The sequence below is a fragment of the Chamaea fasciata genome, unplaced genomic scaffold (genome assembly GCF_029207755.1).
Source record: "Chamaea fasciata isolate MVZ Bird 193981 ecotype frontalis unplaced genomic scaffold, bChaFas1.0.hap1 SCAF_1205, whole genome shotgun sequence".
NCBI classification, from domain to species: domain Eukaryota; kingdom Metazoa; phylum Chordata; class Aves; order Passeriformes; family Sylviidae; genus Chamaea; species Chamaea fasciata.
The window spans coordinates 1-25,945 of NW_027095290.1; the positions used below are offsets into that span (position 1 = coordinate 1).

At 59.4% G+C, this 25,945-nt stretch overlaps 4 protein-coding genes across 4 annotated transcripts; 3 read left to right on the plus strand and 1 right to left on the minus strand.

Moving 5' to 3' along the window:
• Positions 1 to 779: 779 nt before the first annotated feature.
• LOC136284635 (protein FAM50A-like) lies at positions 780 to 6,725 on the plus strand (the record flags this gene model as incomplete). Its single annotated transcript, XM_066174990.1, has 8 exons — positions 780 to 847; positions 2,241 to 2,302; positions 2,856 to 3,003; positions 3,600 to 3,654; positions 3,964 to 4,011; positions 4,390 to 4,461; positions 5,155 to 5,266; positions 6,562 to 6,725. Coding segments are annotated over 8 exons (729 nt in total), but the record flags the coding sequence as incomplete, so codon positions are not given.
• A 2,216-nt stretch (positions 6,726 to 8,941) lies between these two features.
• On the plus strand, positions 8,942 to 10,399 carry LOC136284632 (vasopressin V2 receptor-like). Its single transcript, XM_066174986.1, has 3 exons — positions 8,942 to 8,969; positions 9,310 to 9,886; positions 10,396 to 10,399. Exons 1-3 carry the CDS (start codon positions 8,942 to 8,944, stop codon positions 10,397 to 10,399), a joined length of 609 nt encoding a protein of 202 aa, XP_066031083.1.
• Positions 9,962 to 14,057, plus strand: LOC136284634 (uncharacterized). The gene is made up of 3 exons (XM_066174989.1): positions 9,962 to 10,245; positions 10,279 to 12,288; positions 13,642 to 14,057. Exons 2-3 carry the CDS (start codon positions 11,028 to 11,030, stop codon positions 13,884 to 13,886), a joined length of 1,506 nt encoding a protein of 501 aa, XP_066031086.1. The 5' UTR covers positions 9,962 to 10,245; positions 10,279 to 11,027; the 3' UTR covers positions 13,887 to 14,057.
• Positions 14,058 to 16,915: 2,858 nt separating this feature from the next.
• On the minus strand, positions 16,916 to 25,816 carry LOC136284633 (protein FAM3A-like; the record flags this gene model as incomplete). The annotated part of the gene is given in 12 exon segments (XM_066174988.1): positions 16,916 to 17,187; positions 17,525 to 17,658; positions 18,186 to 18,263; positions 21,162 to 21,211; positions 21,626 to 21,685; positions 22,158 to 22,186; positions 22,188 to 22,285; positions 22,901 to 22,921; positions 23,292 to 23,301; positions 23,304 to 23,375; positions 23,377 to 23,405; positions 25,779 to 25,816. Coding segments are annotated over 12 exon segments (799 nt in total), but the record flags the coding sequence as incomplete, so codon positions are not given.
• Between the last annotated feature and the right edge of the window lie 129 nt (positions 25,817 to 25,945).

The following is a 25,945-nucleotide window of genomic DNA, read 5'->3' on the forward strand; positions in this document are numbered from 1 at the left end:
TTTTTGGTGTATTTTGGTGTGTTTGGGGTGTTTTTGGCTGTTTTTGGGGTGGTTTTGGCTGATTTTGGTGTATTTGGGGGTGGTGTGGGCTGGTTTTTGGGGTGTTTTTGGTGTATGTTGGGGGTTTTTGGCTGTTTTGGGGTGTTTTTGGCTGTTCGGGGTGGTTTCGGTGTATGTTGGGGTGATTTGGCTGTTTTCGGGTGGTTTTGATGTATTTTGGGTTATTTTGGTGTATGTTGGGGCGTTTTAGGTGCATTTTCGGGTGGTTTTGGCTCTTTTTAGGGTGGTTTAGGGCTGGTTTTGGGGTGGTTTGTGGTGTATTTTGGGTTATTTTGGTGTATTTTGGGGTGTTTTGGCTGTTTGTGGGGTGTTTTTGGTGTGTGTTGGGGTGGTTTTGGGCGTGTTTGGGGTGGTTTTTGGTGTATTTTCGGGTGGTTTTGGTGTATTTTGGGTTATTTGGTGTATTTTGGGGTGGTTTTGGCGGTTTTGGGGTGTTTTTGGTGTATTTTCGGGGGTTTTGGTGTATTTTGGGTTATTTTGGTGTATTTTGGGGTGGTTTTGGCGGTTTTGGGGTGGTTTTGGTGTATTTTGGGGTGTTTTTGGTGTATTTTGGGTTATTTTGGTGTATTTTGGGGTGGTTTTGGCGGTTTTGGGGTGTTTTTGGCGGTTTTGGGGTGGTTTTGGCTGTTTTGGGGTATTTTTGGCTGGTTTTGGGGGTGGTTTTGGCTGTTTTTGGGGTGGTTTTGGCTGGTTTTTGGGGTTCTCACGGTGCCCCCCAGGAGGAGGAGAACCGGCTGCGGGAAGGAGCTCAGGCAGGAGTGGGAGGCCAAGCAGGAGAAGATCAAAAGTGAGGAGGGATTTGGGGGGATTTGGGGGTTTTAGGTGAATTTGGGGGGATTTTGGGAAGATTTTGGGGGATTTTGGGAGGTTTTAGGGGGATTTGGGAGGAATTTGGGGGGATTTGGGGGATTTGGGAGGTTTTGGGGGTCCTGGGTCACTTTTGGAGGGTCCCTGGGTGGGTTTTGGGGTCCTGGGTCTGTTTCGGGGGGTTTGGGGGTCCCTGGATAAGGTTTTTGGGGCCGTTTTTGGAGATCCTGGGTCAGTTTTGGGGCTGTTTTTGGGGTGATTTTGGGATGAATTTGTGGGGTGGTTTTGGGCTATTTTTGGGGCTGATTTTGAGGTGATTTTTTGGGTGTTTTTGGGAATTTTTGGGGGTGATTTTGGGATGAATTTTGGAGGTGGTTTTGGGCTGGTTTTGGGGCTGATTTTGAGGTGATTTTTGGGCTATTTTGGGGGTGATTTTTGGGGCATTTTTGGGGTGATTTTGGGAATTTTTAGGGTAATTCTTGGGGCAGTTTTGTGGGGCATTTTGGGGCTGTTTTGGGACCTTGTTTGGGGCTGATTTCAGGGCGATTTTGGGGTCTCTGGGTGTGTTTTGGGGTGATTTTGGGATGACTTTGAGGTAATTTGGGGCGATTTTTGGGATGATTTTGGGGTGATTTGGGGCTATTTTTGGGGTCTTTGGGGCCATTTTTGGGGCCATTTTTTGGGGCCATTTTTGGGTGATTTTGGGCCATTTTTGGGGTGATTTTGGGCTATTTTTGGGGCAATTTTGGGGGTAACTTTTGGGGTGTTTGGGGGTGATTTGAGGGCATTTTTGGTGTGATTTGGGCTATTTTTGGGGTCCTTGGGGCCCTTTTTGCAGCCGTTTTTGGGGTGATTTTGGGACCATTTTTGCAGCCATTTTTTGGGGCCATTTTTGGGGCCATTTTTGGGGTGACTTTGGGCTATTTTTGGGGCAAATTTTGGGACCATTTTGGGGTGTTTTGGGACCATTTTTGGGGCCGATTTCGGGGTGATTTTTGGGGTCTCTGGGTGTGTTTTGGAGTCATTTTGGGATGACTTTGAGGTAATTTGGGGCTGATTTTGGGGTGATTTGGGGCTATTTTTGGGGTCTTTGGGGCCATTTTTGCAGCCGTTTTTTGGGCGTTTTGGGCTATTTTTTGGGGCCATTTTTGGGGCGACTTTGGGCTATTTTTGGGGGCAAATTTTGGGGTAATTTTGGGGGTGTTTTGGGGTGATTTTGGGGCCATTTTTGGGGTGATTTTGGGCCATTTTTTGGGGCGATTTGGGGGTAATTTTTGGGGTGTTTTGGGGTGATTTTGGGCCATTTTTTGGGGCTGACTTTGGGGGTGTTTTTGGGCTGGTTTTCGGGGTGCTGACCCCTCTGCCCCCCCCAGACGAGAGATCGAGATCACCTTCAGCTACTGGGACGGCTCCGGGCACCGGCGCACCGTCAAGTGTGGGGCTTGGGGGGTCCCTGGGGGAATTTGGGGGTCCCAGGGAAGATTTGGGCTAGATTCGGGGGTCCCAAAGAGGATTTTTGGGGTCCTTGGTGGCATTTGGGGGGTCCCAGAGGGGTTTTGGGGGATCCCAGGGGGAATTTGGGGTTGTCTCAGGTGAGTTTGGGGGGTCCCAGGAGGGAGGTTTTTGGGGTCTCCTTGGGGGGATTTGGGGGGTCCTAGGGGGGTTTGGGTGGTCTCAGAGCGGGTTTGGAGGGTTCCAGAGGGTATTTGGGGGGTCCCTGGTGGGCTGGGGAGATCCCTGGGGGGTCTTAAGGGAATTTGGGGGATCCCAGGAGAGGTTTGGGAAGTGCTGGGGGAGTTTGGGGGGGTCCAAGGGGCTTTCTGGGGTCCCTGGGGGATTTGAGGGGTCCCAAAGAGGTTTTTCGGGGTCCCTGGTGGGTTTTAGGGGATCCCAAAGACGATTTCGGGGGTCCTAGAGGGGATTTGAGGGGTCCTTGGAGGGATTTGGGGGTCCAAAGAGGTTTTTTTGGGGTCCCTGCTGGGTTTTAGGGGGTCCAGAGGGGATTTGGGGCTCCCCGGCTGAGCTTTGGGGTCCCCTGGGCCCCGTTTTCGCCTCCCCAGATGAAGAAGGGAACACGATGCAGCAATTCCTGCAGAAGGCGCTCGAGATCCTGCGCAAGGACTTCAGCGAGCTCCGGTGGGGCTGGGGGGTCCTGGGGGGACTTTGGGGGGTCTGGGGGGTCCTGGGGGGCCCTGGGGGGGTCCTGGGGGGTCCTGGGGGGGTCCTGGGGGTCCCAGAGGGAGTTTGGGGGTCTCAGAGGGGATCTGGGGGGTCCTGGGGGGCTTTGGAGGAGATCTGGGGGGGATTTGGGGATCCCTGAGAGGGTTTGGGAGGTCCCAGGTGTATTTTTGGGTCCCAGGGCTGGTTTTGGGTGGTCCCCCGGGGGAGTTTTGGGGTGTTTTTGGGGGTCCCAGGTGTGTTTTTGGGGGTTCCGGGTGTATTTTTGGGGCCTCAGGTGTGTTTTTGGGGTCCAGGTGTATTTTTGGGGGTCCCAGGTGTATTTTTTTGGGGTCCCAGGTGTGTTTTTAGGGTCCCAGGTGTATTTTTTGGGGTCCCAGGTGTATTTTTTGGGGTCCAGGTGTATTTTTGGGGTCCCAGGTGTGTTTTTGGGGGTCCCAGGTGTGTTTTTGGGGGTCCCAGGTGTATTTTTGGGTCCCAGGTGTGTTTTTGGGGGTCCCAGGTGTATTTTTGGGGCGTTTTCGGGGTCCCTGACACGCTGTTGTTGCCCCCAGCTCGGCGGGGGTGGAGCAGCTCATGTACATCAAGGAGGATCTGATCATCCCCCACGTGAGCCACGCCCCTCTGGACCCTGGCCACGCCCCCCTCTACCCCTGGGACACACACCCCTGAGCCCTGACCCTGCCCCCTCCTGTCATGGAAACGCCCCTTTAGCCCTGACCCCGCCCCCTTAGCCACACCCCCCACCACGACCTGGCTGCTCAGCCCTGCCTGGCCCTGGCCACGCCCCCTCAGCCACACCCTACCCCGCCCCACCTGCCCTGGCCACGCCCCATCCTTGCCCTGACCCCGCCCTCCGCCCCCTCCCCCAGCCCAGGGCCCCTCCCACACTGACCCTCCCCCGCCCCTCCCCCGCAGCACCACAGCTTCTACGACTTCATCGTCACCAAGGCCCGCGGGAAGAGCGAGGGTGAGTGACGTCATCGGTGCGGGCTGTGACGTCATCAAAGGGGTTGTGATGAAATCACTGGGGGGGGGCTGTGATGTCGTTGCCGGGGTTGTGATGTCATAAATGGGGCTGTGATGTCACCAATGGGGGCTGCAAAGTCATAATCGGAGTGATGACGTCATCAATTGGCTGTGACATCATCAGTTGGGGATTGTGACGTTATCACTGGGTGCTGTGGCGTCATCAACGGGGGCGTGACGTCACCGCGGGGGCGCTGTGGCATCACCAATGGGGCCGTGATGCCATAATCCAGGGCTGTGACGTCATCAACGGGGATTGTGACACCATTGAGGGGGGTATGACATCATCGTGACGTCACCTGGCCCCTCCCCCCAGGGCCCCTGTTCAACTTCGACGTCCACGACGACGTTCGGCTGCTGAGCGACGCCACCGTGGAGAAGGACGAGGTACGGACCAGTATAGACCAGTACAGGCCCCGCCCACCGCAGCCCCGCCCAGTCCATCCCAGTTTCCCCCACTGGTGATGTCATAACATGCTGACGTCACCTGTGACGTCACTGCCCCGCGCCCCTCCTTTGGTGATGTCACTGACACCCCTCCAATGACATCATGCTTTTATTGATGACATCACTCTCGTTGCTGATGTCGTTCCCCGTTAATGATGTCATCTCTCACCGATGACGTCATCGCCCTCCCACATCCCCCGTCTCCTGTTAATGTCGTCCCTCCACGGTGACGTCATCGCTGCTGCTGCTGTCACACCTGTGCAGTGACGTCATCCCTCCACTCTGGGTGATGACATCACTGCCCCAACCACTGACGTCACTTCCCTGTCACATCACTCTCCAATCGATGACGTCACACCCCAATGGATGACGTCACTCTCCAATCAATTTCTCCCCATCGATGGCATCACACCCCAATCGATGACGTCACTCTTCAACGACGTCACTCGATGACATCACCCCTCCGACCACCACCTCCCCCAATCGATGACGTCACACCCCGATGGATGACATCGCTCTCCGATGGGTGACGTCACCCCCCACTGACCACGACGCTGCTCCCCACTGACGACGTCACCCTCCCCCACCGATGACGTCACCCGCGGGTGTGTGACGTCACGCGTGACGTCGCAGTCGCACGCGGGGAAGGTGGTGCTGCGCTCGTGGTACGAGAAGAACAAAACACATCTTCCCGGCCAGCCGCTGGGAGCCCTTCGACCCCGAGAAACGCTGGGACAAGTACACGGTCAGTGGGGGGCCCCGAACCGCCCGAAATTGCCCCGAAATATCCTCAAAATATCCCTGAGTTATCCCCAAAATATCCTGGAATCGCCCCAAAATCACCCTGAAATATCCCTGAGTTATCCCCAAAATCACCCTGAAATATCCCTGAAAATCGCCACCAAAATTACCCCTGAAATATCCTTAAGTTATCCCCAAAATCAGCCCAAAATATCCCTGAAATCACCCCAAAATTACCCCTGAAATATCCCTGAATTATCCCCAAAATCAGCCCAAAATATCCCTGGAATCGCCCCAAAATTACCCCTGAAATATCCTTAAATTATCCCCAAAATCAGCCCAAAATATCCCTGAAATCGCCCCAAAATTACCCTGAAATATCCTTAAATTATCCCCAAAATCAGCCCAAAATATCCCTGAAATCGCCCCAAAATTACCCCTGAAATATCCCTGAGTTATCCCCAAAATCACCCTGAAATATCCCTGAAATCGCCCCAAAATTACCCCTGAAATATCCTTAAATTATCCCCAAAATCAGCCCCAAAATATCCCTGAAATCGCCCCAAAACAACCACTGAGATGTCCCCAAAATATCCCTGAAATCATCCCAAAATATCTCCCAAATATTCCAAAATATCCCCGAGACAACGCTGGGACAGGTCCACGGCGAGGGGGCCCCAAAATCCCCGAAATTATCCCCAAAATATCCCTGAAATCACCCCCCAAAATCACCCCAAAATTATCCTAAAATGCCCCAAAATGCCCCAAATTATCCCCAAAATATCCCTGAAATCACCCCAAAAATCACCCCCAAAATTATCCTAAAACGACCCAAAATGCACCAAATTATCCCCAAAATATCCCTGAAATCACCCCAAAATTATCCTAAAATGCCCCAAAATGCCCCAAATTATCCCCAAAAATATCCCTGAAATCACCCCAAAAATCACCCCCAAAATTATCCTAAAATGCCCCAAAATGCCCCAAATTATCCCAAATTGGCCCCCAAAATTCCCCCGGGGGTGGGGCTGAGGCTGGGAGGGAGGGGCCAAAAAGGGGAGGGGCCAAAATGGAGGCGAGGCGTAAAGGGGGCGTGGCAAAAGGGGAGGGGCTGTGAGATGGGGAGGGGCATGAAGTGGGGGAGGGGTGGAAAATGGGGGAGGGGCCGAATTGGGGGAGGGGCCGAGTGGGAGAAGGGTGAGAAAGAAGGGGCAAAACATGGGGGCGGGGCTGTGGGTGGGGGCGTGGCCAAGAGGGGAGGGAGGGGCCCCTTCCTCACCTCTCCCCTCCCCCCCCCAGATCCGCTGAAGCCGAAGGACCCGGAGACCCCCCCAGGGTGGGGAGAGGGCTGGGCCCGCCCCTCCCCCCTTCCCCCAACTTTCCCCTCCCCACCAATAAAAACAATCCGAGTTCACGTGTGGGGGCGTGGCTTTACTCAGACGGGCGGGGCTGAGGGGGCGTGACAATGTGGGGCGTTCTGGAGGGGGCGTGGCAAGAGGGGCGTGTCCAGCCCTTTCCTGCCCCTCCCCCCAAATCCCAGACCAAGTTCAGGCGTGGGGGGCGGGACTTAATGGCTGAGGGGGCGGGGGCCAAAGGGGGCGCGACCGAGGGGCGTGGCCCCAAGAAAACCAAGTTCAGGTGTGGGGGCGTGGCTTTACTGAGATGGGGCGGGGCTAAAGGCGGTGTGTCAGGGGCGTGACTGAGGGGGCGCGTCCACCCCTCCCCTGCTGCTCTCCCCCCCCAATCAAACCAATCCCAGACCGAGTTTAACTGTGGGGGCGGGGCTTTATTGCCGCGGGGGCGTGTCCCGGCCGAGGGGGCGTGTCCTCCGCCGGCCCCGCCCCCCCGAAGCTCTCGATGGTTTCCAGCACCAGCCCCAGGAGCTGCAGGAACCCGCACAGCGCCCCCCGCAGGCCGCGCGCGCCCCCGGCCTCCCATTGGCTGAGGGGGAAGAGGGGCGGGGTCAGGGAGAGACACGCCCCCACCCATCAGTGCTCCCAGTCCATCCCAGTGCTCCCAGTCCATCCCAGTGCTCCCAGTCCCATTTATTCCCTTCCAGTGCCTGTGGGGGAGGGGCGGGGGGTCATACAGGGGTCACGGAGAGCCCCTCCCCCACACCGACCCCTCCCAGTGCTCCCAGTTTATCCCAGTCTGTCCCAGTTCATCCCAGTCCCCCCCACTGGCTGAGAGGTGAGAGGGGCGGGGTCAGACAGAGGTCAGGGATGGCCCCGCCCCCACTCTGACCCCGCCCCCAGCCCCCAGCGCTCCCAGTCCATCCCAGTTTCCCCTCCCAGTGTCTCCCAGTCCATCCCAGTCCATCCCAGTTCACGGGGCTTGCGCTGTGTCCGTCGTTATTTTTGGGGAGGGGTCCCCCCCCCAAATTCCTGAGTGCCCCCTCCCCCCCCGGCCCCTCCCAGTTCCCTCCCAGTGCTCCCAGTTCCGCACCATCACCCGTTATGGGATTATTATGGGATGGAGCCCCAGGGTTTGCCCCTCCCCCTCCCCCCTTCGAGCCCCTCGGGGGGTGGGGGAGGGGCGCTTTTCCCGCCCTTATCAAGATTTTGGGGAATGAGGATGGAAATTTTTTTTTTTTTTTTTTAAATTTTTAATTATTAATTATTTCCTCCCGCCCCCGTCCGGGGACCCCCCGCAGCGGCGGTGACGTCACTCCCAGTCCGCCCAGTTCATCCCCGGGGTTTTTCCCAGTCACACCAGTACAGGCGAAACTGGTGCCGGAGAGGGGACCCCCCCCCGCGCCCCTCCCCCCGCCGCAAGAGGGACCCCAAAATTCACATGGAGGTACCGGGGGGGGAGGGGAGGGGGTCCCAATCCTGGGAAAATTCCCACCCCTCCCCCCACCCGGATCACCCCCCCCGCCCCCCCGGAGCCCCCCGACCCCCTTTAACCCTTCCCTGACCCCCCGACCCCCCCCGGAGCCCACCGACCCCCTTTAACCCTTCCCTGACCCCCCGACCCCCTTTAACCCCTCCCTGACCCCCCGACCCCCGCCGGAGCCCCCAGACCCCCTTTAACCCCTCCCTGACCCCCCGACCCCCCCCGGAGCCCCCAGACCCCCTTTAACCCCCCCGGCACCCCCTGCCCCCCCCCGGAGCCCCCAGACTCCATTTACCCCCCTGGGATCCCCCCCGACCCCCCCGGGCACTCCTAAACCCCCTTGACGCCCCCCCCGACGCCCCCAGCCCCATTTCCCCACAGACCCCATTTAACCCCCGTGACGCCCCCAGCCCCATTTCCCTCCCCTGTGTCCTCCAGCCCCATTTCACCCCTGTGACACCCCCAGACCCATTTCCTCTTGTCCTCCATCCCCATATCCCTCTTGTGACCCCCAGACCCATTTCCCCTCTGTGACCCCAGTTCCCCCCCAGGACCCCATTTACCCCACAGACCCCATTCCCCCCCCATGACGCCCCCAGACCCATTTCCCCTCTCCCCACAGACCCCATTTACACCCAGACCTCGTTTTCCCCCCATGACACCCCCAGACCCATTTTCCCCATGACCCCCCACCTATCCCCATCTCCCCTCTCCCCCATCTCCCCCATGACGCCCCCAGCCCCATTTCCCCTCTCCCCACAGATGCCATTTATACCTGTGACACTCCCAGCCCCATTTCCCTCCTTACAGACCCCATTTACACCACAGACCCCATCTTCCCCCCATGACGCCCCCAGCCCCATTTCCCCCCTGTGACCCCCATTACCCCCATGACGCCCCCAGCCCCATTTCCCCCCAGCCCCATTCCCATTTCCCCCTGTGACCTCCATGCCCCCCATTTCCCCCCATCCCCATTCCCCCCATGACGCCCCCAGCCCCATTCTCCCCATTTCCCCCCTGTGACCCCTATTTTTCCCCATGACGCCCCCAGCCCCATTCTCCCCATTTCCCCCCTGTGACCCCTATTTTTCCCCATGACGCCCCCAGCCCCATTCTCCCCATTTCCCCCCATGTCCCCCCAACCCCATTTTCTCCCTGTGACCCCCATCCCCCCCCCATGACGCCCCCAGCCTCATCCCCCTGTCCCCCCAGGCGCCCCCCCCGGGCACGCCGTCCCCGCCCCGGGACCCCCGTCTGGCGCTGGCCGAGGTGGCCGTGCTGTCCCTGCTGGGTCCCCCGAGCCCCCAGACCCATTTCCCCCCCATTTCCCCCTGTCCCCCCAGGCGCCCCCCCCGGGCACGCCGTCCCCGCCCCGGGACCCCCGGCTGGCGCTGGCCGAGGTGGCCGTGCTGTCCCTGCTGCTGTCGCTGGCCGTGACGGGTAACGTGCTGGTTCTGCTGGCGCTGCGCCCCCCGGCCGGAGCCCCCCGGGGCCCGGGGCAGCCCCCGGCCCGCCCGGCGCGGCCGCTGCGGCGTTACCTGCGGCACCTGAGCCTGGCGGACCTGGCGGCGGCGGCGGGGCAGGTGCTGCCGCAGCTGCTCTGGGACGTCACCGATCGCTTCCGGGGCCCCGACGCGCTCTGCCGCCTCACCAAGTACCTGCAGGGCGTGGCCATGTTCGCCTCCGCCTACGTGGCCGTGGCCATGGCCTGGGACCGGCAGCGCGCCATCTGCCGCCCCCTGGGCACGGCGCGGGGGGGCTCCGGGGACACGGGGCGGCGGCGGTGGAGGTGGGCCAGGGGGGACGCGCGGGCGGGGCCGAGGGGACGGGCTGGGGGGCTGGGGGACACGCGGGGTGGGACAGGGGGACGAGGTGGGGACACCCGGGGTGGGACATGGGGACAAACTGGGGACATCCAGGGTGGGACACGGGGACGAGGTGGGGACACGCGGGGTGGGACAGGGGGACAAACTGGGGGACACGGGGACACTGGGGACAGCCAGGGTGGGACACGGGGACAAGGTGGGGACACCCGGGGAGGGACAGGGGGACACGGGGACAACCAGAGAGGGACACCAGGACAAATTGGGGACACCCAGGGTGGGACACGGGGACATGGGGACATCCAGGGTGGGACAGGGAGACAAGGTGGGGACACCCGGGGAGGGACAGGGGGACAAGGTGGGGACACCCGGGGTGGGACACCGGGACAAATTGGGGGACACGGGGACACTGGGGACACCCACGGTGGGACACGGGGACAAGGTGGGGACAACCAGGGAGGGACATGGGGACAAGCTGAGGGACAGGGGGGCACTGGGGACAGCCAGGGTGGGACACGGGGACAAGGTGGGGACATCCAGGGTGGGACTCCAGGACAAACTGGGGACACCCAGGGTGGGACACGGGGACAAGTTGGGGGACACGGGGACACTGGGGACACCCAGGGAGGGACATGGGGACAAACTGGAGGACAGGGGGACACCGGGGGTGAGGTGCGGGGACACGGGGACACCCAGGGGGGGACACGGGGACACTCCGGGTGCTGGGGGTGGCACCGGAGGGGGCTCGGGGACAGCGGGGACACCAGAGATGGGGCACGGGGACACGGGGACACGCGGGGACCCTCCGGGTGCTGGGGACAAGGACTTGGGGACAGCGGGGACACTCGGAGGGGCACAGGGGGACACTCGGGGTGCTGGGGGTGGGGACACAGGGACGGCAGCGGGGACAGCGCGCGGGGACGCAGGGACACCTGGGATGGCACGTGGGAACCCGCCGAGGGCTGGGGACAGCGCGGGGACAGCGGGGACAGCGCGACTGCCACCTCCCCTCCGTGCCCCCCGGACACCTGTGTCACCCCAGTGTCCCCAAGTCCCAACGGCACCCCGGTGTCCCTCCATGTGCCACCAAGCCCCAACGGCACCCCGATGTCCCACCGTGTGTCCCCGATGTCCCCAAGCCCCAATGCCACCCCAGTGTCCCTCCGTGTGTCCCCAAGCCCCAATGCCACCCCGATGTCCCACCGTGTGTCCCCGATGTCCCCAAGCCCCAATGCCACCCCAGTGTCCCTCCATGTGTCCCCAAGCCCCAATGCCACCCCAGTGTCCCTCCGTGTGTCCCCAGTGTCCCCATCACCCCCCTTGTCACCCTTGATGCCCACAAGGTCCTTGTCACGGGCCACCCTGGGGGGGTCCTGGGCCACTATGGGGAGGGCTGGGGCCACCCCGGGAGTGTCACAGGCCACCGTGGGGGACTCTGGGGCTGTCACAGAGGGGTCTGGGGCCACCACGAGAAGGGTTGAGGCCACCACGAGAGTGTCACAGGCCACCCTGGGGGGGTCTGGGGCCACACCGGAGGGGACCGGGGCCACCACAGAGACCTCCGGGGCCACCACGGGGAGGGCTGGGACCACCAGGGCGCCGATTGGGGCCACCACAGAGTGGACCGGGGCCACCACAAGAGTGTCGCGAGCCACCACGGGGGCGTCACCAGCCACCACGGGAGGGTCTGGGACCACCACAGAGAGCTTTGGGGCCACCACGGGGAGGGATGGGACCACCACGGGGGTGTCACAAGTCACCACGGGAGGGTCTGGGACCACCCCAGCTGGGTCTGGGGCCACCACGGGGAGGGATGGGACCACCACGGGGGTATCACAAGTCACCACGGGAGGGTCTGGGACCACCGCAGCTGGGTCCGGGGCCACCAGGGGCTGGTGCCGGGTGGCCGCGGGCCGGGCTCGCTCTGTCCTGGCCCGGACCCGCTCGGTCCTGGCCCGGGCCCGGCGGCGCTGGGACGCGCTGGCCACGGCCTGGGCGCTGTCGCTGCTCTTCGGGCTGCCCCAGGTCGGCATCTTCGGGCAGCGCGAGGTGGCCCCGGGCGAGAGCGACTGCTGGGCCACCTTCGCTCAGCCCTGGGGCGCCCGCGCCTATGTCACCTGGGTGGCGCTGGCCGTGCTGGTGGCCCCGGCCGTGCTGCTGGCCGCGCTGCAGGTGGCCGTCACCAGGGCGCTCCGCGGGTCCCGGGGACGGCCCGGGGGTCCCGCCGGCGACACCGGGGGGCTCAGCCGGGCCCGCGCCAAGAGTCACCGCATGGCCGTGGTGGTGCTGGGCGTCTTCGTGCTCTGCTGGAGCCCCTTCTTCTGCGCCCAGCTGTGGGCCGTGTGGGACCCCCGGGCGCCGCGGGAAGGTGAGGGGGGACACGGGGACACCGGGGGGACACGGGGACACCGGGGGGACGTGGGGACACGGGGGACACGGGGACACCAGGACAGGGGGACAGGGGACATGGGGACACCGGGGGGACGTGGGGACACGGGGACACTGGGGGGACGTGGGGACACCGGGGGGACATGGGGACATCGGGGGGACACAGGGGACAGAGGGACACCAGGACAGGGGACATGGGGACACGGGGGACATGGGGACACGGGGACATCGGGGGGACACGGGGGACAGAGGGACACCAGGACAGGGGACATGGGGACATCGGGGGACATGGGGACACAGGGGGGACATGGGGACACGGGGGGGACATGGGGACACGGGGGACATGGGGACACGGGGACACCGGGGGGACGTGGGGACACCGGGGGGACATGGGGACACGGGGGACATGGGGACACGGGGACATCGGGGGGACACGGGGGACAGAGGGACACCAGGACAGGGGACATGGGGACACCGGGGGAACATGGGGACATCGGGGGGACAGGGGGACACAGGGGGGACATGGGGACACGGGGGACATGGGGACACCAGGACAGGGGACATGGGGACACCGGGGGGACGTGGGGACATCGGGGGGACATGGGGCACCGGGACAGGGGGACAGGGGACATGGGGTCACGGGGAGCCCCCTCTTCTGCGCCCCCCAGCTGTGGGCCATGTGGGACCCCCGGGTGCCACGGGAAGGTGAGGGGGGACACGGGGACACCGGGGGAACGTGGGGACACAGGGGGGACATGGGGACATGGGGGGGACATGGGGGACAGGGGGACACAGGGACAGGGGACATGGGGACAGCGGGGGGCAGGGGACACAGGGGACATGTGGGAACAGAGGGATGGGGGGGACAGCCGTGGGGACATGGGGACAGAGAGATACGGGGACACGGGGACACAGGGGTGGGGACAGGGGAGGGGACACGGGGACAGTGGTGGGGACACGGGGACAGGGGACACGGGGATGGGAAGTGGGGACAGGGGTGGGGACATGGCATGTGGGGACAAGGGGACAGAGGGGTGGGGGTCACAGGGACAGGGGGCACAGGGATGGCAGTGGGGACATGGGCGGGGCAAAGAGGGACATGGGGGACAGCAGTGGGGACAATGGGGGACAGCAGTGGGGACATGGGGACAGAGGGGACACGGGGACAGGGGACGTGGGGACACGGGGACAGGGGAGGGTGGCCCAGACCTTTCCCCACCCCGGGGTGGGCTCCGTCACCAAATGTCCCCCCTGCCCAAGCCCGGGGGTGGCGTGTCCCTGTGGGCGCCCTGGGGCGTCCCCAGCGTGTCACCAGGTGTCCCCGTGTCCCCAGGTCCCGCCTTCACCATCCTGATGCTCCTGGCCAGCCTGACCAGCTGCACCAACCCCTGGATCTCGGCCGCCTTCAGCGCCAGCCTGGCGCGGGCCATGGCGCGCGTCCTGTGTCCCTGCCGTCACCCACAGGGTGACACGGTGACGGCGGGGTCACACGGGGTCACACGGGGTCACACGGGGTCACACGGGGTCACGGCGCGCGTCCTGTGTCCCTGCTGTCACCACCGCGGTGACACACGGTGACACGGGGTGACAAAGGGTCACACGGGGTCACGGCGCGCGTCCTGTGTCGCTGTCGTCACCCACGGGGTGACATCGGGCTCGCACGGGTGACATGAGTTGTCACGTGAGGTGACATGAGGTGACACAAGGACACGAACGAGGACGGGCTCGCACGGGTGACTCGTGTGACACGAGGACACACCAGGGACTCACACGGGGACTGGGGACACTCGAGGGGCTCGTGTCACACCGGCGGGGTCACACCGGGGTCACACCAGTGTCACATTGGGGTCACACCGGGGTCACACCGGGGGTCACACCGGGGTCACACCGGGGGGGGGTCACACCAGTGTCACATTGGGGTCACACCGGGGTCACACCGGGGGTCACACCGGGGTCACATTGGGGTCACACCGGGGTCACACCGGGGGTCACACCGGGGTCACACCGGGGGTCACACTGGGGTCACATTGGGGTCACACTGGGGTCACACCGGGGTCACACCGGGGGTCACACCGGGGGTCTCACCAGGGGTCACACCAGTGTCACACCGGTGTCACATTGGGGTCACATTGGGGTCACACCGGGGGTCACACCGGTGTCACATTGGGGGTCACACCGGGGTCACACGTGTGTCACACCAGGGTCACACCGGGGTCACACCGGTGTCACATTGGGGTCACACCGGGGGTCACACCGGGGTCACACCAGGGTCACACCGGGGGTCACACCGGTGTCACATTGGGGGTCACACCGGGGTCACACGTGTGTCACACCAGGGTCACACCGGGGTCACACCGGTGTCACATTGGGGTCACACCGGGGGTCACACCGGGGTCACACCGGGGTCACACCGGGGTCACACCGGGGTCACACCAGTGTCACATTGGGGTCACACCGGGGTCACACTGGGGTCACACCAGGGTCACACCGGTGTCACATTGGGGTCACACGTGTGTCACACCGGTGTCACATTGGGGGTCACACCGGGGTCACACGTGTGTCACACCAGGGTCACACCGGGGTCACACCGGTGTCACATTGGGGTCACACCGGGGGTCACACCGGGGTCACACCAGTGTCACATTGGGGTCACACCGGTGTCACATTGGGGTCACACCAGTGTCACATTGGGGTCACACTGGGGGTCACACCGGGGTCACACCAGTGTCACATTGAGGGTCACACCGGGGTCACACCGGGGTCACACCAGTGTCACATTGGGGGGCATCACTCGTGTCACTCTGGGGGGGGGGGTCACACCAGGATTTGGGGCTCTTGGGGGCGGGGCTGGCACGAGGGGACACGCCCAGGCCTCGTGCAGGGGACGGGGGGGACGGGGGGACACCAGGAGGTGACAAAAGGGGAGGGACAACCCCCCCCCCTGCTCTGTGGAAATCACCAATAAAGCAGATTTTCATCCCAAAATCTCCCCCCGGTGTTTTCGTGGGTGGAATCCTGAGCGCCACAGAGATAGAGAGGGGAAAAAGGAAAAAGAAAAAAAGGAAAAGGAAAAGGAAAAGGAAAAGGAAAAGGAAAAGGAAAAGGAAAAGGAAAAAGAAAAAAGAAAAAAAAAGGAAATGGAAAAATAGAAAGAAATCCGCTCAAAAAAAGGAAGAAAGATTCCAAAATTGAGAGAAATTGGCTCGAAACGGGGGAAGATCCCAAAACCGGAAAGAAATCAGCCCAGAAAGGGGGAAAAGACCCCAGAATTGAGGTAAATCAACCCAAAAATGGGGCCACCCCCGTGCAGCCCGCCGGCGAATTAGTACCCATCCCACCTTCCAACTTTAATTAGTTAATTAGTCTTCGTCCGTGGCCTTAATGGCCTTAATTATTCATAATTAGCCTGAGGTGTGTAAATGTGAGAGTTTGTGTCGTTTTGGTTTCTGTGTCGCTGGGGACGGACGTGCCACTGTCAGTGACAGTGGCCGAGGGAGGCCGGGTTTGTTTAATTAGCTAAAATTAATTATGTGTCGGTTTTAATTAGGTGAAATTCTGTGTCAGTTTTAATCGGGGACACAAATTATCATAAATTCACCCCGGGGACAATCACAGTGTCCTGGCATCGTGTCTGCAAAGGGCGCTTGCAGGTGTGATGACAACAATGAGTCCAGTCCCACTTTGAATTAATTAGTTAATTAGTTAATTAGTCATTGCCTGTGATCTTAATGGTTTTAAGCATTCATAATAAGCCGTGTTTGTCTAATTGGGTAAAGTCATCGGTTGCGGAGACCAAGAGCCCCAAAGGCACTTGTGGGGCAGAGACCCCCCCCATGGAACTTATGGGGCAGAGCCCCCCATGGCACTTGTGGGGCAGAGACCCCCCCATGGAACTTATGGGGCAGAGACCCCCCACCATGGAACTTATGGGGCAGAGACCCCCCACCATGGAACTTATGGGGCAGAGACCCCCCCCATGGAACTTATGGGGCAGAGCCCCCCATGGCACTTGTGGGGCAGAGACCCCCCACCATGGAACTTATGGGGCAGAGACCCCCCACCATGGAACTTATGGGGCAGAGCCCCTCCCCTGTGGGGCAGAGACCCCCATGGCACTTGTGGGGCAGAGACCCCCCCCCATGGAACTTATGGGGCAGAGACCCCCATCCATGGAACTTATGGGGCAGAGCCCCAAAGGCACTTGTGGGGCAGAGACCCCCCCATGGAACTTATGGGGCAGAGCCCCTCCCTTGCGGGGCAGAGACCCCCCCCATGGAACTTATGGGGCAGAGCCCCCCATGGCACTTATGGGGCAGAGACCCCCCATGGAACTTATGGGGCAGAGACCCCCCCCCATGGAACTTATGGGGCAGAGCCCCTCCCTTGTGGGGCAGAGACCCCCCATGGCACTTGTGGGGCAGAGACCCCCCCCATGGCACTTGTGGGGCAGAGCCTCCGGCACTTGTGGGGCAGAGACCCCCCCACCTGTGGGGTCACAGCCCCCCCAGGGCAATTGGGGGTCCAGACTCGCGTCTGGCACTTGGGGGGCAGTCAGACCCCAATTCTTGTCACTTATGGGGCAGAGCCCCCCCAAAACTCCCCCAGGCTCCAGAACCTTCCCGGCCTTTATTTGGTGACACTTGGGGGGGTTGGGGTCACCCCGGGGGGTTTTGGGGTCACCCCGGGGGAGGTTTTGGGGTCACCCCGGGGGGGTTTTGGGGTCACCCCGGGGGGTTTTGGGGTCACCGGGGGAGGTTTTGGGGTCACCCCGGGGGGGTTTTGGGGTCACCCCGGGGGGGCGCCGGGGGACGCAGCCCCCCAACTCCAGCGCCTCCGGCCACCCCTCGTATTTATTGGATCCGCGGCTGTTCCGGACGTGCTGCAGGGAGATTTGGGGTTATGGGGGGATCTGGGGGGATCTGGGGGGATTTGGGGGGATTTGGGGGGATTTGGGGGGCTATGGAGCCCCCTAAACCACCCCATAACCCCAAAACTGCCCCACAGTCCCCCCAAACCCCTCTTAAGTCCCCCAAAACACCCCATAACCCCCCAAATCCCCCCCCACTGCGCCAAATCCCCCCAAACCACCCGAAATCCCCCCCAAATCCTCCCGTAACCGCCCCAAAATCTCCCCAAATCCCCCCAAAATCACCCTATAACCCCCCAAAATCCCCCGAAATTCCCCAAATTCCCCCCAAATCCCCCCAAATCCTCACCTGCTCGAAGGGGCTCCTGTCCTGCACCCCCTTGGCCCCCACGAACACCCAGCTGTCCCTGAACCCCAAATCTTTGGCCACGGCGCTGCCGAGCTCCCCAAAAATCCTCCGGCTCTCCTCCGTCAGCCTGGGGGGGTGGGGGGGTCACGGGGGGGCTCAGGGGGACCCCAAAAAACCTCCCCGGGGACCCCTCCCCCCCGAAAAAACCCCTGAACATCCTTCAGGGATCCCAAAACCTCCTCCAGGGACCCCAAAAATCAAACTGGGGACCCCAAAAAAACCCCATGGGGGGAACCCCAAACCCCCCCGGGGACCCCGAAACGAACTCTGGGACCCCCTAAACCTCCTCAGGATCCGAAATCCATTCTGGGACCCCCCCCTAAACCTCCCCAGGGACCCCAAAAAACACCTCTGGGACCCCCAAACCCCCACAGGGACCCCCCAAATTCCCATCGGGGACCCCCCAAATCCCCCTCAGGACCCCTTAAACCTCCCCTGGGACCCCCAAACCGACCTCCAGGAGCCCCTAAATCCCCTCAATTCCACCAGGGACCCCCCCAAATCCGCCCAGGGACCCCAAAACCCCCTCAGAGGATCAGAGGACCCCAATTTCCCTCCCGGGACCCCCCAAATCCCCCCGCCCAGGGTCTCACTTGGTGGCCGGGGTCGTCGTAGGAGGCCACCAGCACCAGGGTCCCCTCGTGCAGCGGCCGCAGGAACCGGAGCAGATCCTCCACGTCTGGGGGGGCAAAAACGGGGAAATCGGCAAAAAAACGGGGAAATCAGCAAAAAAATGGGGAAATCGGCCCCAAAAATGGGGAAATCTGCTCAAAAATGGGGAAATCGGCCCAAAAAATGGGGAAATCAGCCCAAAAATGGGGAAATCAGCAAAAAAATGGGGAAATCGGCCCAAAAACGGGGAAATCGGCCTGAAAATGGGGAAATCAGCCCAAAAATGGGGAAATCAGCCCCAAAAATGGGGAAATCTGCTCAAAAACGGGGAAATCGGCCCAAAAAATGGGGAAATCAGCCCCAAAAATGGGGAAATCGGCCTGAAAATGGGGAAATCGGCCCCAAAAATGGGGGAAATCAGCCCCAAAAATGGGGAAATCAGCCCAAAAAATGGGGAAATCAGCCCCAAAAATGGGGAAATCTGCTCAAAAACGGGGAAATCGGCCCAAAAAATGGGGAAATCAGCCCCAAAAATGGGGAAATCGGCCTGAAAATGGGGAAATCGGCCCCAAAAATGGGGAAATCAGCCCCAAAAATGGGGAAATCAGCCCAAAAATGGGGAAATCAGCCCCAAAATGGGGAAATCAGGCCAAAAATGGGGAAATCGGCCCAAAAATGGGGAAATCGGCCCCAAAATGGGGAAATCAGCCCCAAAAATGGGGAAATCGGCCACAAAAATGGGGAAATCGGCCCAAAAATAGGGAAATCGGCCCAAAAATGGGGAAATCGGCCCCAAAAATGGGGAAATCGGGCCCAAAAAATGGGGAAATCAGCCCCAAAAAATGGGGAAATCGGCCTGAAAATGGGGAAATCGGCCCCAAAAATGGGGAAATCAGCCCCAAAAAATGGGGAAATCAGCCCAAAAATGGGGAAATCAGCCCAAAAATGGGGAAATCGGCCCAAAAATGGGGGAAATCGGCCCAAAAATGGGGAAATCGGCCCAAAATGGGGAAATCAGCCCCAAAAATGGGGGAAATCGGCCCAAAAATGGGGGAAATCGGCCCAAAATGGGGAAATCAGCCCCAAAAATGGGGAAATCGGCCACAAAAATGGGGAAATCGGCCCAAAAATAGGGAAATCGGCCCAAAAATGGGGAAATCTGCCCTAAAATGGGGAAATCAGCCCAAAAATGGGGAAATCAGGCCAAAAATGGGGAAATCGGCAAAAAAATGGGGGAAATCAGCCCTAAAATGGGGAAATCAGCCCAAAAATGGGGAAATCAGCCCAAAAATGGGGAAATCGGCCTGAAAATGGGGAAATCTGCTCAAAAATGGGGAAATCAGCCCAAAAATGGGGAAATCGGCCCAAAATGGGGAAATCGGTCCCAAAAATGGGGAAATCGGCCCCAAAAATGGGGAAATCGGCCCCAAAAATGGGGAAATCAGCCCTAAAATGGGGAAATCAGCCCAAAAATGGGGAAATCAGCCCAAAAATGGGGAAATCAGCCCCAAAAATGGGGAAATCGGCCCAAAATGGGGAAATCAGCCCCAAAAAATGGGGAAATCGGCCCAAAAATGGGGAAATCAGCCCCAAAAATGGGGAAATCAGCCCGAAAATGGGGGAAATCGGCCCCAAAAATGGGGAAATCAGCCCAAAATGGGGGAAATCGCCCCAAAAATGGGGAAATCAGCCCCAAAAATGGGGAAATCTGCCCCAAAAAATGGGGGAAATCAGCCCAAAAATGGGGGAAATCAGCCCAAAAACGGGGGAAATCGGCCCCAAAAATGGGGAAATCAGCCCAAAAATGGGGAAATCAGCCCAAAAATGGGGAAATCGGCCCAAAAATGGGGAAATCAGCCCAAAAATGGGGGAAATCAGCCCAAAAATGGGGAAATCAGCCCAAAAATGGGGAAATCTGCCCCAAAAATGGGGAAATCAGCCCCAAAAATGGGGAAATCAGCCCAAAATTGGGGAAATCAGCCCCAAAAATGGGGAAATCGGCCCCAAAAATGAGGAAATCAGCCCCAAAAATGGGGAAATCGGCCCAAAAATGGGGAAATCGGCAAAAAAATGGGGAAATCAGCCCCAAAATGGGGAAATCGGCCCAAAAATTGGGGGAAATCAGCCCCAAAAATGGGGAAATCGGCCCAAAATTGGGGAAATCAGCCCCAAAAATGGGGAAATCAGCCCGAAAATGGGGAAATCGGCCCAAAAATGGGGAAATCAGCCCCAAAAATGGGGAAATCAGCCCCAAAAACGGGGAAATCAGCCCAAAAATGGGGAAATCGGCCCCAAAAAATGGGGAAATCAGCCCAAAAATGGGGAAATCGGCTCCAAAAATGGGGAAATCGGCCCAAAAATGGGGAAATCTGCTCAAAAATGGGGAAATCAGCCCGAAAATGGGGAAATCTGCTCAAAAATGGGGAAATCAGCCCAAAAATGGGGAAATCGGCCCAAAAATGGGGAAATCAGCCCAAAAATGGGGGAATTGGGGTTTTTGGGGGGATTTGGGGGGTCCCGGGGGGGGCTGGGAGGGGATTTGGGGATTTTGGGGATTTGGGGATTTGAGGATTTGGGGATTTTGGGGATTTGAGGATTTGGGGATTTGGGGGATTTTGGGGATTTGGGGATTTGGGGATTTGGGGGATTTGGGGATTTGGGGGATTTGGGGATTTTGGGATTTGGGGATTTGGGGATTTTGGGGATTTGGGGGATTTGGGGATTTGGGGATTTGGGGATTTGGGGATTTGGGGGATTTGGGGATTTGGGGGATTGGGGGATTTGGGGATTTGGGGGATTGGGGGATTTGGGGGGTTGGGGATTTGGGGATTTTGGGGATTTGGGGGATTTGGGGATTTTGGGGATTTGGGGATTTGGGGGATTTTGGGGATTTGGGGATTTGGGGGATTGGGGGATTGGGGGGTCTGGGGGCGTTTGGGAATTCGGGGTTTTGGGGGTCACTCACCCCCCGCCCACATGTCGAAGGCCTGGGCGGCGATCAGCTCCCCGCTGACCCCCTGGGGGAGGGGGCGGGGGGTCAGGAGGGGAGACTCCCCCCTCCCCCACCTCAATTTGCCCCTCCCCCTTTGTGCCCCTCCCCCAATCAGCTCCACCCCCCGGCCCATCTGGCCCCTCCCCCACCCCATACTTCCCCGCCCCTCCTCTTGCCCCTCCCCCACCCCTTCTCATCCCAATTCGCCCTCCCCCCACCTTGCCATGCCCGACCCCCGCCCCCTTTAGCCCCGCCCCCACAGTTGATCTGGGCGTTCAGGCCCCGCCCCCTTGGCCCCGCCCCCACCGTTGACCAGGGCGATGTTCAGGCCCCGCCCCCCTTTGGCCCCGCCCCCCTTGGCCCCGCCCCCACCGTTGACCAGGGCGATGTTCAGGGCCCCGCCCCCTCTGGCCCCGCCCCCTTGGGCCCCGCCCCCACCGTTGACCAGGGCAATGTTCAGGCCCCGCCCCACGTTGTTCTTGACGCTGCTCATTAACCTGGGGGGGAGGGAGAGGGGGCGGGGTCAGACCCTGCTGGCCCTGCCCACACCACAATTAACCCCAATTAGCTCAATTAATTAACCCCCATTAATTAACCTCAATTAACACTCTCCTGCCTCACTCTCTTCCCTCCCCCAGCCCCCCATTAGGCCAAATTAATGCTAATTAACGCTAATTAACTCACTCCGTGCCCTCCAGGCAGATCCTGGGTCCTCCCCCAGCCCCCATTAACCCTTTCCTGCCTCACTCTCTCTCCCTCCCCCAGCCCAAATTAACCCCATTAATTAACTGAATTAACGCCAATTAGCGTTAATTAGTGCTAATTAACTCACTGTCTGCTCTCCAGGCAGGTATATAGGCCCTTCCCCACCCCCATTAACCCCATTAATTAACCCAAATTACCCCATTAATTAACCCGAATTAACGGTCATTAACCCCAATTAGCACTAATTAGCGCTAATTAACTCACTCTCTACCCTCCAGGCAGATCCGGGGGCCCCACCACGTTGGCGGCGCCGCTGAGGACGCGGAAGGCGAAGTGCCGGGGGGGGCAGGGCCGGGGGAGCCCGCACTTGAACCGGGGGGGGCGGGCGCTGGGGGGTGGGCGGGGGCAAAGGTCAGAGGTCAGAGGGACCCGCCCCCCCCCCCCAAAATCCTGAAACGCAAAAAAACCCCCCAAAATCCCCCCCAAAACCCCGAAATTTTAAAGCAAAAAAACTCCCCCAAAATCTGTTTTAAATGGCCCCAAAATCCTCCAAAAAACCCCCAAAATCCCCCAAAACTCCCAAACCCTCCAAAAACCCAAATTCGCCCAAAAAACCACAAAATCCTTCAAAAAAAACCTCAAATCCCCCAAAACGCCCCAAATCCCCCAAAACCCCCAAAATCCTCCCCAAAGCCCCCAAATCCCCCAAATTTATTTGACGTGCCCCTCCCCCATCGCCATTTTGCTCCCTCCCCTTTCACAATTTCCCCCTCCCCCACTTCACTCTTGCCCCTCCCCCACGTGTTTAGGCCCCTCCCCCCACATTTGCCCCTCCCCCAATTTAATTGGCTCCTCCCACACACAATGCCGCCCCACCCCTCACCCCATCCCCCCATTCTCGGCCCCTCCCCCACCATCAGCCCCTCCCCCAATTATCAGACACCCCTCAGGCCCCCTCCCCCACCACATTTTGGCCCCTCCCCCACCCGCCCCTCCCCCCTCACCTGCCGTGGGCGGGTTCTCATCACCTGCATGGGGGGAGGGGGTTGGGCATTACCCGACCCCTCCCCCCCGACCCCTTTGCCCCTCCCCCAATCCCAGCTCCCCCTCTGCCCCTCCCCCAATTCAATTTCGGGCTCTCCCTCCCCCCCCCCGGGTTTTCAGGCCCCGCCCCCTCCCAAAATCACTTTTGGGGTCGCCCCTCCCCCGCTTTGGTTTGGGGGTCCCCTCCTCCCTTGGCCCCCTCCCCCAACCGGGGTCGTTTTGTCCCTCCCCCTTTGCCACACCCCCCCTTTGCCCCTCCCCCTTCACCACACCCCTTTGCCCCTCCCTCTTTGCCCCCTCCCCCTTTGCCACACCCCCCTTTGCCCTCCCCCTTTTGCCCCTCCCACCACTCACGCCGCAGCAGCCCGCAGCAGTGGGGGGCGGGGCGCGGGGCGGGCCCAGCAGTGACGTCACCGCCAGCCAGGCCAGGGCGGCCACGCCACCCCAGGGCCAGGAGGCGGAGGGGGCCTGAGGGGGGGGGGGAGAGACGGAAATACCCGGAAAACTTCCTGAAACACCCCAAAAATCACCCGAAAAACCGCCCCGAAACACCCTAAAAATACCCCCAAAAATCACCCGAAAACCGCCCCGAAATACACGAAAAATACCCCAAAAATCACCCCAAAACCGCCCCGAAACACCCTAAAAATACCCCAAAAATCACCCCAAAACCGCCCCGAAACAGCCCCAAAATACCCCCAAAATCACCCCAAAACCGCCCCGAAACACCCTAAAAATACCCCAAAAATCACCCCCAAAACCGCCCCGAAACAGCCCCAAAATACCCCAAAATCACCCCAAAACCGCCCCGAAACACCCTAAAAATACCCCAAAAATCACCCCAAAACCGCCCCGAAACAGCCCAAAAACATCCCAAAAAATACCCCAAAATCATCCCAAAACCGCCCCGAAACACCCTAAAAATACCCCACAAAATCACCCCAAAACCGCCCCGAAACACCCCTAAAAATACCCCAAAAATCACCCCAAAACCGCCCCGAAACACCCTAAAAATACCCCAAAAATCACCCCAAAAACCGCCCCGAAACACCCTAAAAATACCCCAAAAATCACCCCCAAAACCGCCCCGAAACACCCTAAAAAATACCCCAAAAATCACCCCAAAACCGCCCCGAAATACACTCAAAATACCCCAAAAATCACCCCAAAACCGCCCCGAAACACCCTAAAAATACCCCAAAAATCACCCCAAAACCGCCCCGAAACACCCTAAAAATACCCCAAAAATCACCCGAAAACCGCCCCGAAACAGCCCCAAAATACCCCCAAAATCACCCCAAAACCGCCCCGAAACACCCTAAAAATACCCCAAAAAATCACCCCCAAAACCGCCCCGAAACAGCCCAAAAATACCCCCAAAATTACCCCAAAACCGCCCCAAAACACCCTAAAAATACCCCAAAAATCACCCCAAAAACCGCCCCGAAACAGCCCAAAATACCCCCAAAATCACCCCAAAACCGCCCCGAAACACCCTAAAAATACCCCAAAAATCACCCCAAAACCCGCCCCGAAACACCCTAAAAATACCCCAAAAATCACCCCAAAACCGCCCCGAAACACCCTAAAAATACCCCAAAAATCACCCGAAAACCGCCCCGAAACAGCCCAAAAATACCCCAAAAATCACCCGAAAACCGCCCCGAAACACCCTAAAAATACCCCCAAAATCACCCGAAAACCGCCCCGAAACAGCCCAAAAATACCCCCAAAAATCACCCCAAAACCGCCCCGAAACACCCTAAAAATCCCCCCAAAATCACACGCAAGACAGCCCCAAAACTGCCCCAAATCACCCCGAAAATAGCCAAACACCAGCCCAAAATTACCCTAAAAATACCCAAAAAACAGCCGCAAATACACCCAAAAATCACCCCAAAAGAGCCCCAAATCACCCTAAAAATACCCCAAAAAAACACCCCCAAAAGAGCCCAAAATTACCCCAAAAACTGCCAAAAAACCAGCCCAAAATTCACCCCCTAAACCAGCCCCAAATCACCTCGAAATTACCCTAAAAAATCGCCCCTAAAACAGCCCCGAAACCGCCCCAAAACAGCCCAAAATCAGCCCAAAAACAGACCAAAATTACCCTAAAAATACCCCCAAAACAGCCCCAAATACACCCCAAAAATCGCCCCAAAACAGCCCCAAATCACCCCCAAATCACCCCAAAATCACTCCTAAAACAGCCCCAACATTCACTCCGAAAATATCCCCAAAACAGCCCAAAATATCCCAAAAATCGCCCCCAAAAATCGCCCCAAAACAGCCCAAAAATCGCCCTGAAAATCACCAAAAAATTCCCCCCAAATTCCCCGAAAACTCCCCCAAAATTCCCCCAAAATTCCCCAAATCCCCCCAAAATTTTGGGATCATTTGGGGGGGTTTTTGTGGGAATTTTTCAAGCGTTTTGGGGGGAAAAAATTTGATTTTTTGGTCTTTTTTTTTTTTTTTTTTGGTGGGAATTTTCAAGATTTTGGGGGAATTTTGGGGGGTTTTGGGTTTTTTGCCCAAATTTTTGAGCGTTTGGGGGAAAATTCGGTTTTGGGGCGTTTCGGGCTGGTTTGGGGGGAATTCTTTGAAGTGTTTTTGGGGGTGGTTTGGGGTTTTGGGGGGGGAAATTTTTGATTTTTTTTTTTTTGGAGTATTTTTTGGGTGGTTTGGGGATTTTTTTGGAGCGTTTTTGAGGGGATTTGGGGGAATTTCGGGCTGATTAAGGAATTTTTTTGGAATATTTTTGGGGTGGTTTTGGGGTGATTTCGGGCTGGTTTGGGGGGGGGGGATTTCGGGGGGAATTTTGACCCTCCCCGCCCGCCGTACCCGCCACTCTCATCCCGCTCCGGCGGCTCCGGCGGGGCCTGGAAGGGAATTGGGGGAGGGGTCAGAGGTCAGAGACCCCCCCCCAAATCATCGGGACCCCCCAAAAATCCCAAATTCCTCCGAATTTACCCCAAATCCCCCCCCGGGACCCCAAAAACGCCCTCCGC

Excerpts from the sequence above, each read along its gene's own strand:
- LOC136284632 (XM_066174986.1), top strand. The coding sequence starts at position 8,942 with ATGACGCCCCCAGCCCCATTTCCCCCCT. Across the intron at positions 8,970-9,309 it reads CCCAGCCCCATTTCCCCCCT|GCGCCCCCCCCGGGCACGCC; the intron begins GTGACCCCCATT and ends CTGTCCCCCCAG.
- LOC136284634 (XM_066174989.1), top strand. The coding sequence starts at position 11,028 with ATGTCCCACCGTGTGTCCCCGATGTCCCCAAGCCCCAATGCCACCCCA. Across the intron at positions 12,289-13,641 it reads CCCCCGGGCGCCGCGGGAAG|GTCCCGCCTTCACCATCCTG; the intron begins GTGAGGGGGGAC and ends CCGTGTCCCCAG.